Source organism: Nicotiana tabacum, chromosome 8, assembly GCF_000715075.1.
Source record: "Nicotiana tabacum cultivar K326 chromosome 8, ASM71507v2, whole genome shotgun sequence".
In the NCBI taxonomy this organism is placed as follows: Eukaryota; Viridiplantae; Streptophyta; class Magnoliopsida; order Solanales; family Solanaceae; genus Nicotiana; species Nicotiana tabacum.
The window spans coordinates 3,314,752-3,332,226 of record NC_134087.1 but is presented as its reverse complement, the minus strand read 5'-3'; the positions used below and the strand labels follow the sequence as shown (position 1 = coordinate 3,332,226).

Below are 17,475 nucleotides of genomic sequence, written 5' to 3'. Positions count from 1 at the left end.
AAATAGTTTAAGTAGTAAACTGACAAAAATGTGATAATTTAGAGAGGTTTTAGGATATTAACTCTTTTGGTTTTATAGCGATATTAGCTAGTAATATATCAAACATGAGATAACCATAATTCAAAATTTTATACCAAAATTAATAATCTTATCTCGATAACCAAACGATCCATTCCTTGAAGAGCCGTACTATCACGTGTTACATACTAGTACTAGCATTAAAGCACAAAACTATTTTAACTATTTTAAAAATTATAATTTTTTAAATTTAGTTCTTAACACTACTTCAAACAATACCGATAAATTACCGATCGACAAATTATGGTTGATAAGAAGAAAAAAATATTTTTTTAAGATTCTTGACTTACATGCCTTCAGAGGCGGATTTACAGTATAAAATATGGTTCACGTGAACCCGTGGTCCACGGGTTAAACTATAGATATGATGTATATAATTTGGCAAAAATAGGTATATATATTTGATGGAATCCTTGGTAAAAAAGATGAAGTAGTTCATTGGTTTTGGTCTCTTATTTCCAATAGCCTTTAAGGGATCAAATTCCCAACCAACTTTTTTGTTTAATTTTTTTTAAAAAAATAGTGGTGAACCCATCCTCCGGAAATCCTAGATCCGCACCGTCTTCCATGTTAGATTCATCGTTGGACCTTGTTACCGTGCCGAAAAAGACGTTATAGCAACCATCCTGGGCCTTCCTTCAAAATTTGTCAAAAATACTTAGCGCGTCGATACATCTATGTTCTTGTAATCTTACATATCTCTAATGTGCTGTGGTAGAGTTTGATTGTCTTAGTTTTTTTTGTAACTTAAAAACTTATATACCATAGCAGTTTTTGATAGCAAACGTTGTTTTTAAGGTAAATATTTTCTTTAGAAATAACATAATCCCATATTAGTTAAAATATTTGTTAAAATACAAAATCGTGTGATGAATCATATGAATATAAATGAATATGAGGGACGACGTTATATGATTAGAACACTGAAGAACGAATTTGGCCAGTACTGGAGCTCTATGAAATTAAGTACAGTTTGTCTTGAACTACAAGCTGGTTTAATTTTTCACATAGTACAGCTCTGATCAAGTGCATCAAAATGTATAGCATATTGCCGAATTGTAAAATTACAGAGTAGGGGCTCTTTCAGCAGTTCCAGCAATGACAGTGAGCAAGTTGTTGCCAAAGGGATCACTCAAATGAGCAGCCAAATTCTCAACTGGACCTTTTCCTGTCACATAGGCTTGGATGAAGAAACCAAGCATTGCAAACATGGCTAGTCTTCCATTCTTGATTTCTTTTACTTTCAATATTGCTGCCTGGTCTGGGTCCTTTGCCAAGCCTAGTGGATCAAATGGACCACCTGGGTGTAGTTTGTCCTCCAAATCCTACATGTCAATACAATTTATTAGATCAACAGTCTAATAAAATATCAATATATGATATTGTTAGGTTGCGACCAAAGTGTCACATTGGTTGCTGAAAGGAAAAGGAAGCTACATATAAGGTGTATGACTATTCTTAATGGGTATGACTGGCAGACGGTTGCGGGTACACTTTTGGATTCAACCAAAATATGCTTTGTATATAGGGTGTCCACTACTAATATATTACTATTTTATAAAGACATACATGTATACACAAAATTTTTTTCCGAATTTACGGGTGCTGGTGACCCCTCTTTGTATAGCATAGGTCCGCCTATGGGTACGAGACCTTTTGGAGAAAACAGTAGGAGCTTTGCCCAAAGCAAAAAATGTCACACCATATTAAGAGTATGTTTGAGCTGTGTAACGCCAATATTAATGTCGCAAACTAGTCACTAAGAAGTGAAGGGGAGCTCACCAAGCCATTAGTAATTCTGTAGTACTCAGCACCACCAAGAAGAACAACCTCCGCGACGACAGCAACAACAAGATTGATGGGAATGTTCTTTCCAAAGTAATTCAATGTGTTTCCATCTAGAAGTAAAGCTCCAGTCTAGACACGAGATAAACGAGGAAATAAGTAGTGTATACTCCTTGTAAATTCAAATTCCTAATGAAATGAAAGGTGCAATTGATGGAAATATATACCTTGAACCAAACAGCTTCAGGACCACAGTCAGCACCAAATTTGTTAAAGGCTTCAGGGATAACAAATCCAGCAGCACCGAGCATAGCCCATCTGGCGTGGATCAACTCATATGCCTGATATCTGCAGTACATCGAGCATATTAACACTAGAATCTATCTCCACAAACAACACGAACGAAATTGGCTGAGAGTAAAAAAGGTTAGCTTGGTGCACTCAGGGGCGGATCTACATGCTAATTTTGACAAGATTTAGTAAATTTGTATAGGTAATTATAAAAATATTTAGGTAAATATTGATTGAGCACCCATAACTAAACTCTTTTTTCCTCTTCTTTCAAATTTTTTATCAGTGAGCACCCACGACTTTAAAATCCTGGATCCGCCACTGGGTGCACTAAACTCTCACTATGTGCGGGGCTGGTGAAGGACCGGACCATAAGGGTCTATTATATTGCACGCAGCCTTACCCTGCATTTCTGCAAGAGGCTGTTTCCACGGCTCGAAATTGACTATGAGTAAACTTAATTAATGTGTCACCTCACTTACTTAGCAAAGTCTTCTGGCTTCTTGCTGAGACCAAAAGGATCATAACCGTAGCTGCAGCAAATACAGAAACTTTATTATACTCGTAATTTCATTCCATATTTGTATATGTTGGCATGCAATTCTAGCAAAAAGACGCAAAGATTAAGGAAGCTTACTCTCCGGGAACTTCTCCGTTCAAGTACTCGGGGATTTCTGATCTGTCCAAGAGACCGTCGGGTAGGAAAATTCTTCTGTCAGGTCCTGTAAGTAGTATTCAGATATCGAGAGTAAGCAAATGAATAAAAGGGAAGTTGTAAAATGGAGACTACAGGGACTGGGAATTTCTAGAGGTTCTATTTAACATTATTGTAGTACGTAGGATTAACAGCAACAAGCATATGAAGGCAGTTCATTAAGGAAAATAAAGACATAATGTAATGGAGTACTTCCTCAGTTTTAAGGAAAAAATAGCCAGATTTACAACTAGTATTTGAAAAATAGCCACAATTTTAAAAGTAATCGAAATTTAATCGCTTTTTTCATGTAAAAATAAAATCTGAACAAAAACACCCTTAAAGATCCAGAAAAATTTCAGCATAATATGGTAGAGTTCAAATTTTATATATGACCTTACAACATAATGTGCTTAAGTTCTAAAATAATATGCACAAGGTCCATAATCCCGCATATTATGCTGGAACTTTCCGTGTGCCGGAGTTCCAACAGGTTTATACGCAGGAGCTCCGTAAACCTGCATATTATGCTGGAACTTTCCGTGTGCTGGAGTTCCAATAGGTTTATATGCAGGAGCTCCATAAACCTGGAACATTTTGTGTTACATCAAAGCGGTGGCTATTTTCCAATAAATTTGCAAACACTGATTATTTTTCAATTACCCGTCCGAAAACTGGGTAGCTGGTGCTATTTTCATATAAAATGAAACGGAAGGAGTAAGTATGTTACTCACCGTACCACTTGGCGAGCTCCTCGTCAGCAGGGGCGACAGCAGCAGCCTTCTTAGCAGGGGCAGCAGCAGCCTTCTTTTTGAAGAGGGCAACAGTTTTGAAGGTAGCAGAGGAGGATGGAGTTGGAGCAGCTGGCCTTGCTACACCGCTGAACTTGACCGGACTTCCCATCATTTCCGAGACATAGAGGGAGGTAGCTGCAGCCATGGCTAACGGTGGAGCCGGAGGAGGTTGAGGTTGAGGTTGAGATCAGTTGTTAGACGAAGAGTTGTTGATGATGAGAATTGAGAAATTGAGGATGGTATTTGGAGTGGAGATACTCACTAAATGGTTGATCTGGTGGATGTAGACGTGCCAAGTGGCGTCCTGCTATTGGTTTTCCAAGGAACATCTGCAATCTGATGCAGAAATTTGATAGGAAGGATTTTCTGACGTGGCAGATGACAGTGCTGACATGGCATGCATCTCAAAACTATTGGTGAAGACTTGGATAACATCCTATCTATCCACATTGCAACATTACCTTATTCTTTTCTGTACTTTTCTCTTTTATATATTTTTCTTTTATTAAAAATGCAATATGCGATATATATATATATATTGACGTCATGGATAAATATGTTAGAGATTAGAAATAAAACTTAGTACAAGAAATTGTTGTGTCTGGTTCAATTTGTGCGTACCTCGACGTATTCCATAGAGTATCTGCTGCCTCTAACTAGTAACTAGGGGTGTACAAAGAAAACTGGCAAACCGCACCAACCCGATAATCCGAGTCAAACCGAGAAAGAAAACCCGACTATGGTTTGGTTTGATTTAGTTTGGTGTTGGAAAAAAAAACCCAATCATAATTGGTTTGGTTTGGTTTTAACTAAAGAAAGTCAAACCGAAACAAAATCAACCCGACATTACATATATAGAAATTTTAGATATATTTAATATATAAATATACTTATTGTGATGTAATTTATAAATATTTCTTAAAAAATTTCATACTTTTATCTTTTAATGTATTATTTCAAGGTTGGACTAAGAACTTTTGAATGCTCTAATAAGTTTTATAGCCATTAACATTAGTAAATTAAATAATTCTAACAAAAGCTCAAACCAAAATCAAATCAATACTAATGCTAACAAAAGACATTCAATTCAATACCATGAATGGGAATGCATTGAATATCTATTTTTTGTTTTGCAATAATTTAGATAAAAAAATATAACCTATTTTTATTTTTTCTTTAGCGTGTAGTCATGTAATTAATACTCCCTTATTAGTCTACTTATTTTAGCATGACTTAGTACTTTTAGATTATGTTTATTTTTATTATGACTTTTTAATTAGCAATATTTATATTACATAATTTTATTGTTGAATATTATAGGATAATGCCATGACACATTTCATATTTTGTATTATTTTCTTGGAAAATATATTATATAGTTGTATCTTACTAGAATTAAAGAAATATTTTGAGCACAATTTATATGTTTTGTTCTATGAAGATTTTACCGGAAAAAATCTCGCCCCCCCCCCCCTCGAAAAAACCCGAAAAATCCGAAAACCCGAGAAAATCCGAGAGTGAAAAACCCGAGTTTTATTGGGTTGGTTTGGTCTTTAGATTTAATAACCCAACACAATTGGTTTGGTTTGGTAATTATAAAATCCGAACCAACCCGACCTATGTACACCCCTACCAGTAACAAATACGAGGTAACTCTATCCACCAAGACCTGGATAGATGAGTTGCACCATTAAGATTGTATGTTTTGCATCTCTTGAACTTGAACTTAATTGACGTAGTATTTTTTGCTTAATATATTTCACTTCATTGAAGTTTCTGAATCATCTAAATACTTTAATGTCATTCTTCACTAAAACGTGCGTTGTATTGTGTTGAGCTTAATGTCCTCAGTGCCGCAGAGCCGAAGCTGTGAATTTTAGTTTATGGGTTCCGAACCATAATTTGTTTTACTTGCTGGGTTCTAAATAGATTATTTATATATTTTTAATAAATTTTATAGGATTTAAGCCAAAACTATTGGGTTCTCGTGGAACTACACGCTTTTCTACAGTTTGCTCTGACCACATTACTATCGGCAAATTGCCCCATCATAGCGTTTTAAGATCAGTGAGTGAGTACTCAAATAAGCGCAGAGTTTAGTATGCTTCTTTAGTTTTGACAAACTTCTACTCCTGAAAAGTTGTTCCTGTAGTTCTGAAAATTTGACAACTTTCTACACGTGATAATTTATTGCTGTAGGCTGTAGTTTTGAAAAGATTACCTGTTTTCTCCAGTTTGTCCAAATGTACTTGTATTAGGTATTAATTCTACCTTTCAATAGAAAACCAAAACATGAGTAAAATCTGATTAATATTGCCACGTGTCGGATTTTAATTGGACAAGCACTTATGATTAATTAACATTATAACTTAAACTGATATATCTTTTTAGTAATTTTTTTCTTTTCTTTTTTGCTTTTTTTCTTTGAAATACAAACAAATCCTCTGGGGAAAGCTTACCGGCAACCATCGAAAGTATCATCAACATAAACATCATCCAGAACCTCCATAAAACTCCTCTCCTCTCCATGCTTCCAACACCTCCTCACAATCCACCATGGCCAATTTATCACAAAAACCCACTGAAATATCTTTACATTTGACCTTAGTTTTTATTTATTTTGATTAGATGCAAACCATATGTGGTTGATTATGAAGAAAAGAGTTTCCATTGTCCACCTCAATCAGATCTCCATTGGTCGATTCAGGTGGTTGATTTTGACCTTAGGATTTTCGGAGAATGGGTGCACCATTACGTTTTAAAAAAAATTAAACAAAAAGTCGGTTGGGGATTAGATCCCCAAACCTTAAGGCTATTGGAAATAAAAGACCAAAACCAATGCACCCCTTCATCTCTTTTGACCATGGGTTCCATCAAATGTATATATCTATTTTTCCATCAAAATATCTATATGTATTTTTTTCAAATTTTGTACATCATATATATACTTTAACCTGAGGACCACGGGTTCACGTGAACCATATTTTACACTGTAAATCCGCCTCTGGATCTACCGCTCCGTTGATAGTGCGTCGCAGATTTAGAGGATGCAAATCGCCCGTAAAGAAGAAAGAGAAAATTTAAAAAATACAAGAAAAATATAAAGAAGAGAATATGGAATACTAAAAACAAAATAGACGAGGAACTAGCATTTGATTTCGTCGCACAAACGACTCCAAGAACGAAATGAAGAAGAAAGGAAGGAGGAAAAGAAAGAAAATGAAAAAGAATACAACAACAACCCAGTAAAATTACACTAGTGGGGTATGAGGAGGGTAGTGTGTACGCAAACCTTAACCCTACTCCAAAGGAGCAGAGAAACTGTATCCGAAAAAAATTAGAAAAATAAAAATTTGAAATTTATACTTGGTAGGCGCATGTTTTTCACCACTTTGATACAAACCTAGTCATGATCTTTTAAGGGTGTAATAGCACCCCGAAAAAGAAAGTGTGTAGTTGAAACTTCGGTTATAGGCTAGGGATACTTATGCTTTTCCCTTCTGAAAATTTGGCAACTTTTTACTCCTGATACTTATTGCTGTAGCTGTAGTTTTGAAAAGATTATCTGTTTTCTCCAGTTTGTCCAAATGTACTCGTATTAGGTATTAATTCTACCTTTCAATAGAATTTGTTTGCTATGATCCTGAAAAGAGACCACTCTTGCTTCACAAATCACTGAGAAGTATGAAGAATCAAAGTTTTCTCATTGCTAAAGAATTGGTACACTGTTGGACTAAAAATTAGAATGGTTACATTTTCCTTATACCATATTGTATTTTCTATGACTTTCCTGGAAGCAGATAGCTTTGTTGTTTTACAAGGGGATAAACACCCTGTATTATGAATTTACATTTTACAACAAATGATTCTAAAGAAAAAAATCATGTATGCATCCTAAAACTGAGGTTCTAACAAATCTTACATGCTTATTGCTCTAGAAGAGACTTCAGACTCACCCTCCTGCAGCTCGGTTTCGGCCATCCCATTATTTTCCTGGCAATAAAATTTATCGAGAGGTCAACAGTGTGCAAGTGTGTAGCTTACCCAAATGAGTTTTGGCAGGAAATGCCCTTTTCTGTATGCAGAGGGTATATGTCTTCACACCTTCTAAGCTTACTTTAGGAGAAGAATGATTCTATTGAAAAGAAATGGCATTAGCCAGGGAATAAAATAAACAAGTGAAAGTTCAAATCATACTCTTTGATTTACCGAATGTGCCTGAGCAAGATACCGTTGTAGAGCACCATCTCCACGAAGTACCTTCCCACCACATCCAGGTGCATTTACTGCACCTACTGACTCTTCATCCACCACAATAGCATCTACTCTATCATCTCCAGCTTTGACATCAGGAATCTGCACATTCAAGTGAATCAAGTACGAAAACACTTGCTCCTGATCTTAAAGATTTTGTGAAGCTCCTATGAAAATAGATTCGAACATAGTTTACCTCATACATAGCATCAGTTAAGATGCTTTCGAGTATGGCTCTCAATCCCCTCGCACCAGTATTTTTAGCCATCGCTTTCTCGGCAATCAACCTTAATGCTCCCTCCGTAAAATGTAGCTTAGTCTAAACAAGCACGTGAAAGTCCAAATCAGTTGAATACAACATGTAACCTCTCTCTTCAGGGTTTGAGGATGTGTATTTTCATGCTTGCGTTCCTTTTTGCTCTAGGGTGGGAGGGTTGTAAAGGTGGGTGTGAGTGGGGGAAGAGAGGAAGGACACATAGTTTGTACTTACATTATTCATGCTAAATAGTTTTTTATATTGCTTGCAAAGAGCATTTTTGGGTTCAGTGAGGACCTGTAAGAAAAAAAATACATTAAATTCACCAAGTCAATTTTCTGGAAAAACAAACACTTCAAGACCAAAAGTCAAAAAGAAAGAAGACGACAAAAGAGAAGAACAATCAAAGCAAGGAATACATAGAACAAAAGGAATCAGGCAGGGAATAAGTAACAATAACCAAATCTGTTAGGTGAAAGATGGATTTCCCTCATAAGCAAGGATCAAGTTCTTCAATCAGAGAACTGAAGCAGGAATTACAAATCATTATCAACATTTGTGTATCTTGGGTCTTTCATGTTAATTGATGACGAGAGAGCCAACTGGACTTCTATCAATATTTGCTCTGCTTAAAAGAGCTTATTCCAGATAAAGTATTTTTCACAAAAGGAAGACAATTGCTCCAGTAGGTACACTAAGCTTCTGAAGGTAAACCAATTGATGCAACCCATCAGCATGAGAGACATCCTCCCAATCTGAATGAGTTGCAACGTGCTTTCCATATACAATGCAGGCCGTGATTACAACAACAACAGCAGCAGCAGCCCAGTATAATCCCACAAGTGGGGTTTGGGGAGGGTAATATGTACGCAGACCTTTCCCCTACCCCGAGGGGCAGAGAAGCTGTTTCCAGGAGACCCTCGGCTCAGGAGACCTTTCCAGGCCGTGATTACAGTAGCAAAATAAAAACTAAAGGGCAGGGCAGCCCATGCAGGAAGCATCCCACATTCACGCAGGGTCCGGGAAAGGGCTGCACTACAAGAGGTGTGATGTAGACAACCTACCCTAGAGCAAGATCAGTAGCAAAATAAAAACTAAAGGCAAAACAAAAAATAAAAAGTACCTGAACAAGCTGGTCCTCCGTCAGTGCAGATAAACTAACCAAAATAGGAAAGCGCCCAATAAACTCTGGTATGAGCCCGTATGAAATAAAATCACTACTCTCTACCTGGAAACATGAAGTGATATCTTTCAGGAATAGCAGCTGGCTAGATATTAAATTTATTGTGCACAACTCACAATCTCAAGCATATAAAAACATAGGAACTTAGAATTAGATCACCATTCTTACAGATTCTAGCAAGGATGATGTTACAGTTGCATTAGTTACTCCACCAGTTCTCATGTTGGCGCGAACTGGAGCTCCAAAACCAATAGAAGAATCCTGTCGTCTGATAATAAGAACCCATTGTAAACCCTCATAGTTCACAAAAGTCTTAGTTTCTGATGCACTTAGAGGAAGGAATTCAGAAAATAAAATTACCTCTCTGAAATAGTTTTCTCCAAATCAATGAATGCGCCACCACAGATAAAAAGAATGTCTTTTGTATCTATCTGTATAAATGTTGCAAAACTTTTAGAGAATTCATAGGGGAAGAAATAAAATGAATTCAACAAGTGAAGCATACGACGTTTATGTTTTGTTAATTTTTTTTATAAGGAAATGGAGAAGAGATTCCAAACATTCGATTCCAACTTCCAATTCAGCGAAAAGAAAGTGTCTACATGTAGCACCTGACTTTATTTTGTCTGAACTGATTATCTTTAAGTGGACCCAAGGATGCTGATCATCGACAAGTTCATCTACAGCAAGTCTCACTACTTTTAAGTCAGAGCATGAGATCCAATGTTTAACATCTCTCAATGGAAAATTACCTTGGGCATAGCCTCATCTAACTTACCAATTGATTCTTTACCTTATTATCTCCTTATTTAATAAAGAATCATATATATTGAAGGGATAGCTGGAATAGCTCAGTTGGTTAGAGCGTGTGGCTGTTAACCACAACGTCGGAGGTTCAAGCCCTTCTTCTAGCACTTAACGTCCTTACCAAAAAAAATATTGAAGGGATAGAAAACATTGTTGTACAGCTCCAGGGACCATTTATGTTCTTTTTTGTAAATTTTTAAAGCATCAGTGAGATTCCAATTAGTATAAACAATGGTTTGCTTGTTTACAGGAGCTCCCATTTAATACTTGAGACTACTCCTTCCAACTTTTAGCATTTGGGCAGGTTCAGACTCTATACATCATGTTACCACTTAGCAGAGTGATTTTTTTTTTTGGGTAAGGTAAGGTATCCACTTAGCAGAGTTCTAAGTTTATTTTTTTGTGAGATTTTATCTTTTGTATACCTCTTGTATACTAGCGTTTTCCTTTTACAGAGGTAAAATTATAACTTTATCAAGAAACAAAAGGTAGCAAAACTCTAAGAATAGTAACAAAGGAAAATAGGAACTGAACACATTCTCATCCACTTTACCTGAATATTATCACCACGAGGATGCTTCCTTTGTCCCTTTTCAGGTACATTCACTATCTGGAAAAAGAGACACACATGTTACTACTGGTTAATAAAGGCAGCAGACCATATCATTAGCTATGGACGATGTTGTTTCCAAGAAATTTTTTAAGTGATATAAGAGCAAGATTCGTAATCTAAACTGCGAATCTTTTAAAGCACAAATGATAAACATCATGATTACAGCACTGTAGAATATAAACAAAATAAATCGAGGACAGTGAAGTTTACCATGATAACAATCAAAGATTTCTTTAGGATGAAATGTAGAAATTGAAAAGACAGATGGTCATTGATCAGTTCTCATATTCGACATTTTTAAGCAAGAGCACCAGGTAAGTGTGCCCAAGATGTGAGAAAAAGCATGATTATCCATTATCAAGTTGTATGAAACTTGCCAAGAAAATTAAGGACGAATAATACCAAGTTAAACTTATTCTATGCTATTTTTATTGTGGGGAATCAAATAGGGAGCCACTTACTATACACCCTGGGAGACATAGATCACAAAATCAAGCACACATTGCAACCATAAAAGTTGTTGGATAACTTCCTTTTCGTATGTGATACAAGAAGCACATTCTTTGTTGTGCAATTACTGCAAGTTTTTGAATGAAAGCATTCTCGCAATGCTTTTCTTTTTAGTGATTGATCAGTATTCTGGTGAGATTCGATGATATTATTGAGATGTCTGTTTTTTTAACAGTAACTTTTGCCAACATACTTGCCAGGACATTCCTGTTTTTATTTGCAAACTCAATTTGTTTCACTACATTGAGTTCGAGGGGCATGTTCAAAGTCAAGAGAATTAGATAGTATATGTTAAAATGTTCCTACATACATTTTCCGTGTTTAGGTTAAGAGTGTGTGTGTGTGTGTGTGTGTGTGTGTGTGTATATATACATACACACACACACACTTGGCAACTAGGCTTGGAATTTAAGTATTTCTCCATTTAATAACTTTTCTTATTTAGGAATCTTACCTTAGTCCAAGCTTCCCTTATATTAAAGTCTAATGAAATATTTCCTTGCCTAAACTCCAATATGGGATGCCCTTATTTCATTCACGACCAATTCAACAGAAGTTCAAGTTCTTTTATGTTTTGTATCTTAGACTAGTGTCTATCAGAAATTCAGTCCATGATCATTAATGAACTTCTTCCAAATATGCTAGGTCTACATCTTTTCTGCTTAAATTGGAATAGTGGTTGCAGTTCAGCATTAACTTTATGTACAACAATTTATACCTGTCAGTACTGCATATCCATTAATAGCTTTCCAATAAATTTGCAGCCAAAGTTAAATCGGTTCCACTAATATACAAGAAATAAAACCTATAACAGCCTTTGGATTTATCCACATGAACATAGTTGAACACAGATCTGAAGCTATTTTTTTTTTAAATAAGGATAAGGAGGAAGCTATTAATAGCCAAAGAGAGCCGACAAATACTTATTCATTAGAAAACAACAATAGTTAATAAATGGGCCAAGACCAAGGGCACTCACAGTTCCTTCGAGCATTTTCAGTAGTGCCTGCTGAACTCCTTCCCCAGAAACATCTCTGCTAACATTTAAGCTCTCAGCCTTTTCAAAGACAGAAAGCAGAGGAATAAAATAGGTGTGTCAGTTGTGATATCCTTTAAATGTCAGATGAAAAAGAAGATTACACAGTGATCAAAATATTTTGACAAAATGCATAGAGCTTTTCTTAAAATAAGCTATAAACAATTATAATAAACAAAAAAGACGCAAAACAAGCACCTTCTTTGTTATCTTATCGACTTCATCAATGTAGATCATCCCTTGTTGTGCTGCTTGCACATTAAATTCAGCAACCTGCATGTCACAACAATATCACATTCCTAGCACCACTGAAACCTTCATAAGATTCTACACTATATTCTAAGTTAAAGTAATACCCTCACTATATAAAGAAACTATCGGCACATAACAAAATGGGGCAAAAAATAAAAACCATGGCATATTAATTGTAGGACGAAAAAAGTACTGATAATAACTACACATCCAACATTTTTTTTTTGAGAATGATCTACACATCCAACTTCTCGCGAACCAAGAAATATGTAGAACAGGGACATGCTTAACTCAGCCAGTAATTTGCATACTTATGAATCTATGCAGTAGGAACCATACCGTAAGTAACTTGTACAATATGGATTCGACATCTTCACCAACATATCCAGCCTGTAAGATACCAAAAAGTGCTTCTCAGTTGGACTTCAAGAAGTAAATTCAGAAAGAACCCGCGTCCAGTGGAAATGATCAACTAAAAAGTATTTCCAATTATTCTTCTGTGCTTATACTCTCATATTGGAGCTTAAAATAACAAGAAAGGAGCTATACTAATTTTTAGATGCAAGTGCCGCTTGGGAACAAGTTAAATCCAGATATAATGGGAGAAACTTGATACTATTTCTAATCATTTCTAGACACTATTTTCTCAGCACATATTCAAGTATTGCTTGGAAATTTATCACTCCATATATCCCTTTCCTACTTGCGTTACTAACAAATTTAAAATACTTATGTATGATTTACTTTGTTTTGTATAATAGTATATTATTGTAAGTAAAGAGAGACTCCACAGTCCACCCATTTATTCTTCACTAAATAAGAAGAGAAACAATCAAAGTGGGAAAAGTTCAAATCAAAATAGCATCTTACTTGCCTGTGTTAAGGTTGTTGCATCTGCAATAACAAAAGGCACATTCACAAAGCGTGCAAGTGTTTTTGCAAGTAGTGTTTTCCCTGTTCCAAAAATGGAGTTAGAAAGTTCCAAGTTTCACAAATTCTCCCACAAAGTAAGCAATTTTCAACTAAAGATATTATTGATTTGTGAGGCTACACATTAGTTAAAGGAAGCTACAAACAGAAGCACAAAATGAAAATGGGCACATTCTTAAAACAATCTGTAGTTATTGCAATTCTTACTGTGTTACAGAAAATTAACTCTTGTTGGAGAATAAGGACACGCAAAAGAAGAAGAAAAAGAGAAGAAAGTCCTATTCATCATTGTTCAGTTGGCAGACAAAACAAGAAATAGCGGACAAGGTGTTCTGATGAAGAAAGAATCAGTGGCTGTGAGGAGAAAATGTTTTCTCATCCCTTTCTTTTCTTCTTATCATTTTTCATTTAACAAAGAGGGGAACTAAAGTTTCCACATCCCCTTCCTTTCTCTTACAGTCCTCACTTTTGGAACACCGTAAGTTACAAGATTCTCAATTTTGGAACATCCCTGCTAACAAGCAATATGAACTGACAAAAGGTCTCAACGTTTCCAAGACTAAAAATAGGTTTATGGAAGCAACAGACAAAGAACCAGAATGAGAAAAGCCACATTCACAAAAGAACTAAGGAATTGAGAGTAGTTTTTTTTTGAAATGGTAAGTAAAAGTTAGTAATCACGAGCACTAAGATGGTGCTGAATGTTACAATTGTAGCCTCACAAAAACCCAGTTCCACCACTAATCAGAAATTTATGAGCCAAGGATTTGCAAGTAGTTTTTCCCTGTTTCAGGAAAACTTAAGCCAGACAGCTTCCAGTATTGGAACTTCTATCAGCTGACAATCTCTGGAAGTTTCTGAGGTTACAGATTTGCATAAGTAACTGACTGAAAGTACAAGAATGGTATGCAGATTTTTACCTGATCCAGTAGGCCCCATCAAAAGCACATTGCTTTTTTCCAGTTCCACATTTTCTTCACTATCATCCCTTGCTGATTCTGCTCCAGACCTAACACAGAAGTATATACAATAATGGTTCATATAGAGAAAATAAAGCTAAGAAAGAAAGGCAAGACAAACTAGATGATAGCATATTCAACAGGATACAAAGATATCGAAATTTAGAGGGAAATGCACTGGTCAACATTAAGTCTTCAATAAATCATGAACTAACGGACTAACCCTTTCTGCAATGAAGCATGGTAAATCCTTTTGTAGTGATTATAAACACCCACTGAAAGCACCTGCCAAATGAATCACTTGTGAAAACAACAACTCAAAGACCCGATACAAATTAGAAGCCAGAGGCGGATCTTGGATTTAAACTCTATGGGTTCAACCTTTAAGGATTTTATTATTGACCCCATTATATTTTCAAAGCTATGAGTTCATATCTACTGTTTGTTGCAATTTCAGTGGATTTTCACACATAAATTTGTACTCCGCCTTGAAAGTTAGTAGCATTTATTCCATGTAGGACATATTGTGCAAACAATGACTTAAATGAAAGTCTACCCTTTTCTCCGTCTCTAAAGTAGGATAAGAGTGACAAATAAAAGATTATGCCGGAAGCTCATAAGCATCAAAGTCCAATTTAATATCTGATTTCCACGAACAAGAATTCTGGATATGCATCTCCTTAGGCATAACAGAGATTAATAATATGAAAATGCTACTGATTGACGTTGCGAGTTAAGAGTTAACCAGTAGATAGTGATCAATTCAGTTGCTTGATCACAGTTATAAAAGTTTCAGTATTGTGTAGTGCAATGAATAATGGCAATGACTTAAAGGCTTAAAAAAATAAGAAGAATTAAAAAAGAACCTTTTTTGCACGCTCTTGACCTATGACAAATTTATCAAGTCCCTTGCAGATCTCCTTTGGCGTTGGCAAATTTTTCCCCAAATTAGACCCGCCCCACCCACTCTTCTCCTCACTACTTTCATCCGCGCCACCATTTTTACCATCAGGTCCAGCAGCCCGTATCAGATTGAGTCCAGGTGCAAATGGTGGGCCTGGAGGTGTATGCACCGCCAGGCCATTAACCGGTGGCGGAGGTGGTGGCCAATTTTCAGGTGGCTCACCACCGTATGATTTCAATGACTCCCAAAAAGACGGCCTCAGCCTCTTATTCTCTTCATCACTATTATTCATTCTTTTACCATTACCATTCCCTTTCACTCTACCAATTTCAAAGAAACTACCTTGAAGTGGTGCCATCTTGTTGGGCCTGAAGTAGTAAGCCGTTTTACAATTGGGGCAAAGATTCACTGCCTGGTAAGGACCACCTGCACCTGCTTCATTTTTTAAATTACTAGCAGCACCAGCAGCACTATTTTCATTGCTATTATTAGTTTTATCCTCGTCGTTAGTAGGAGGAGGGATGAGATGGTGATTACGATTAGTAAATAGAAGATCCATGTGTTTAGAGCAACGAGGACAATAAGCCTCCGCCCTAATCCTTCTCGTGGAAGTCCGATACTCATCGGAAGAACCACCCCGGTCCCACTTGTACCTTTCTTGTACTCCGATGAGAGACTCTCTCCGTTTCACATGAGAACCCACGTGCAGCCAATTCACGTAATTTCGATGCTGCTGTTGTTGTTCCTCTTGTTGAATTGAGCTTATTGTCCTCGTAATCGCCGTTGTTGTCGTTGTTGTTCTCCTCCTCCTCGTAACCGGTGAGTGTCTTAGATTTCTCCATCTCCATATTCCAGACATTTTACCTCCTCAGCTGCGTCCTCTTCTTCTTCTTCTTCTTCAATCCAGAGAACTGAATTAATATCAATTAACATAAATTAAAAAGATGTGAGATTGGGATCTGTGATAGAAGATTATATTATTATTATTATTATTATTATTATTATTATTATTATTATTATTATTATTATTACAGGGTGATAAAATGGCGAAAGAGTATAACTGAAGATGCTGTACTGTATATCGGCGATAAACTATTGAAAAATGAAAAGAAGATAAAAGGTAAGAGTTTTTGTAGGAAAATGCAAAAAAATACAGTTTTCTAAGATTAAGGACAAAACTTCAGTTTTGACCGCTTCCCCACGACACATACGCAAACCACCCACTAAGCGATGCTGCCTCTGTGAACTACCGCGGTTGATGTTCATGCTAACGGTGTCAATTTTTTAAAAGTAAATTAATTTAAGCAACTACTACAGTTAAAATAGCACGGTCTAACCAGTTTTCGGACTGATCATTCAAATATAGCTAGCGTTTGTCAAGTCACTGAAAAATAATCATTATTTTGCTGTAACAGAGACCGGTCCAGCATAATATACTGGAGTTCGGTGCACTTGTGTATGAACTTCCAGCATATTATGCTGGACTGATATACTTTGCTGGCTCCAGTATAATATACTGGAGACTGGAGCACCGGTGCTCCAAACTCCAGTATATTATGCTGGACCGGTATATTATACTGGAGAGTATTTTTTCGGATTTTGAACCGTGTTTTCGTTCAGATTTATTTTTATATGAAAAGTGGCTAAATTTCGATTACTTTTAAAACTATGTCTATTTTTAAATAACCACTTATAAATCTAGCTATTTTTGAAATTCATTGTTTAATTTCAATTGCGGAGACATGATGTTTTTTAAAATCAATCATGTAAATTAAGTATATCCAATGATAGTTATACAATAATCTCCAATTTATTTTATGTTATTTTTCTTTTTTGATTAAACAATAACTACAAACCCAGTGAATTTCTATAAATGAGGCATGAGTAGGATTATGAGTGCGCATACCTCACCCCTATCTAGGAAGGACATAGAGATTGTTTCCGATAAACCCCCGCTCAAGAAAAGATGAAAAGCAACAGTGGGGCAACAAACAGTAACATCAAGATATTAAGAAACCGAAGGAAAAGATAGGAATCAAATAGCAGGTAGTAATAGCAAACTAAGAATAAGGAAAATACCATACTAACACTAATAGTACCGGTATTGGGAAACAAAAGGAAAAACGCCT

The 17,475-nt window shown here is 36.0% G+C and overlaps 2 protein-coding genes and 1 non-coding gene across 7 annotated transcripts; 1 reads left to right on the top strand and 2 right to left on the bottom strand.

Moving 5' to 3' along the window:
- Positions 1-1,013: 1,013 nt before the first annotated feature.
- On the bottom strand, positions 1,014-4,008 carry LOC107818087 (chlorophyll a-b binding protein CP26, chloroplastic). Its single transcript, XM_016644018.2, has 6 exons — positions 3,583-4,008; positions 2,792-2,876; positions 2,637-2,687; positions 2,091-2,211; positions 1,861-1,995; positions 1,014-1,403 (listed from the first exon to the last, which is right to left on the bottom strand). The coding sequence occupies exons 1-6, from the start codon at positions 3,785-3,787 to the stop codon at positions 1,143-1,145; spliced, it is 858 nt and encodes a 285-aa protein (XP_016499504.1). The 5' UTR covers positions 3,788-4,008; the 3' UTR covers positions 1,014-1,142.
- A 3,317-nt stretch (positions 4,009-7,325) lies between these two features.
- LOC107818085 (CLP protease regulatory subunit CLPX3, mitochondrial) lies at positions 7,326-16,521 on the bottom strand. Of its 5 annotated transcripts, none has more exons than XM_075218896.1 (16): positions 16,408-16,517; positions 15,309-16,257; positions 14,666-14,727; positions 14,404-14,492; positions 13,428-13,507; positions 12,893-12,943; positions 12,500-12,574; positions 12,245-12,322; positions 10,696-10,752; positions 9,696-9,766; positions 9,504-9,603; positions 9,276-9,380; positions 8,387-8,449; positions 8,093-8,215; positions 7,840-7,998; positions 7,326-7,635 (listed from the first exon to the last, which is right to left on the bottom strand). In XM_075218896.1, the coding sequence occupies exons 2-16, from the start codon at positions 16,203-16,205 to the stop codon at positions 7,561-7,563; spliced, it is 2,085 nt and encodes a 694-aa protein (XP_075074997.1). In that variant the 5' UTR covers positions 16,206-16,257; positions 16,408-16,517; the 3' UTR covers positions 7,326-7,560. The 5 variants fall into 5 exon arrangements, with proteins under 5 accessions (XP_075074997.1, XP_016499503.1, XP_016499502.1 ...); XM_016644015.2 differs by lacking the exon at positions 7,326-7,635 and adding an exon at positions 7,642-7,777 and having other exon boundaries at positions 7,852-7,998; positions 16,408-16,521; XM_075218895.1 differs by lacking the exons at positions 7,326-7,635; positions 16,408-16,517 and adding exons at positions 7,642-7,777; positions 16,379-16,397 and having other exon boundaries at positions 7,852-7,998.
- Positions 10,176-10,249, top strand: TRNAN-GUU (transfer RNA asparagine (anticodon GUU)). Its single transcript has one exon. It is a non-coding gene; the product is annotated as a tRNA-Asn (tRNA).
- Positions 16,522-17,475: the final 954 nt, after the last annotated feature.

Coding starts and splice junctions, on each gene's coding strand:
- LOC107818087 (XM_016644018.2), bottom strand. CDS start 3,787: ATGGCTGCAGCTACCTCCCTCTATGTCTCGGAAATGATGGGAAGTCCG. Junction 2,688..2,791: donor AACGGAGAAGTTCCCGGAGA/GTAAGCTTCCTT, acceptor TATTTGCTGCAG/CTACGGTTATGATCCTTTTG. Junction 1,404..1,860: donor ACAGAATTACTAATGGCTTG/GTGAGCTCCCCT, acceptor ATTGACATGTAG/GATTTGGAGGACAAACTACA.
- LOC107818085 (XM_016644015.2), bottom strand. CDS start 16,205: ATGTCTGGAATATGGAGATGGAGAAATCTAAGACACTCACCGGTTACG. Junction 12,575..12,892: donor TATTGTACAAGTTACTTACG/GTATGGTTCCTA, acceptor TGTGACATGCAG/GTTGCTGAATTTAATGTGCA. Junction 9,767..10,695: donor CTCGTGGTGATAATATTCAG/GTAAAGTGGATG, acceptor ACATTTATACAG/ATAGATACAAAAGACATTCT.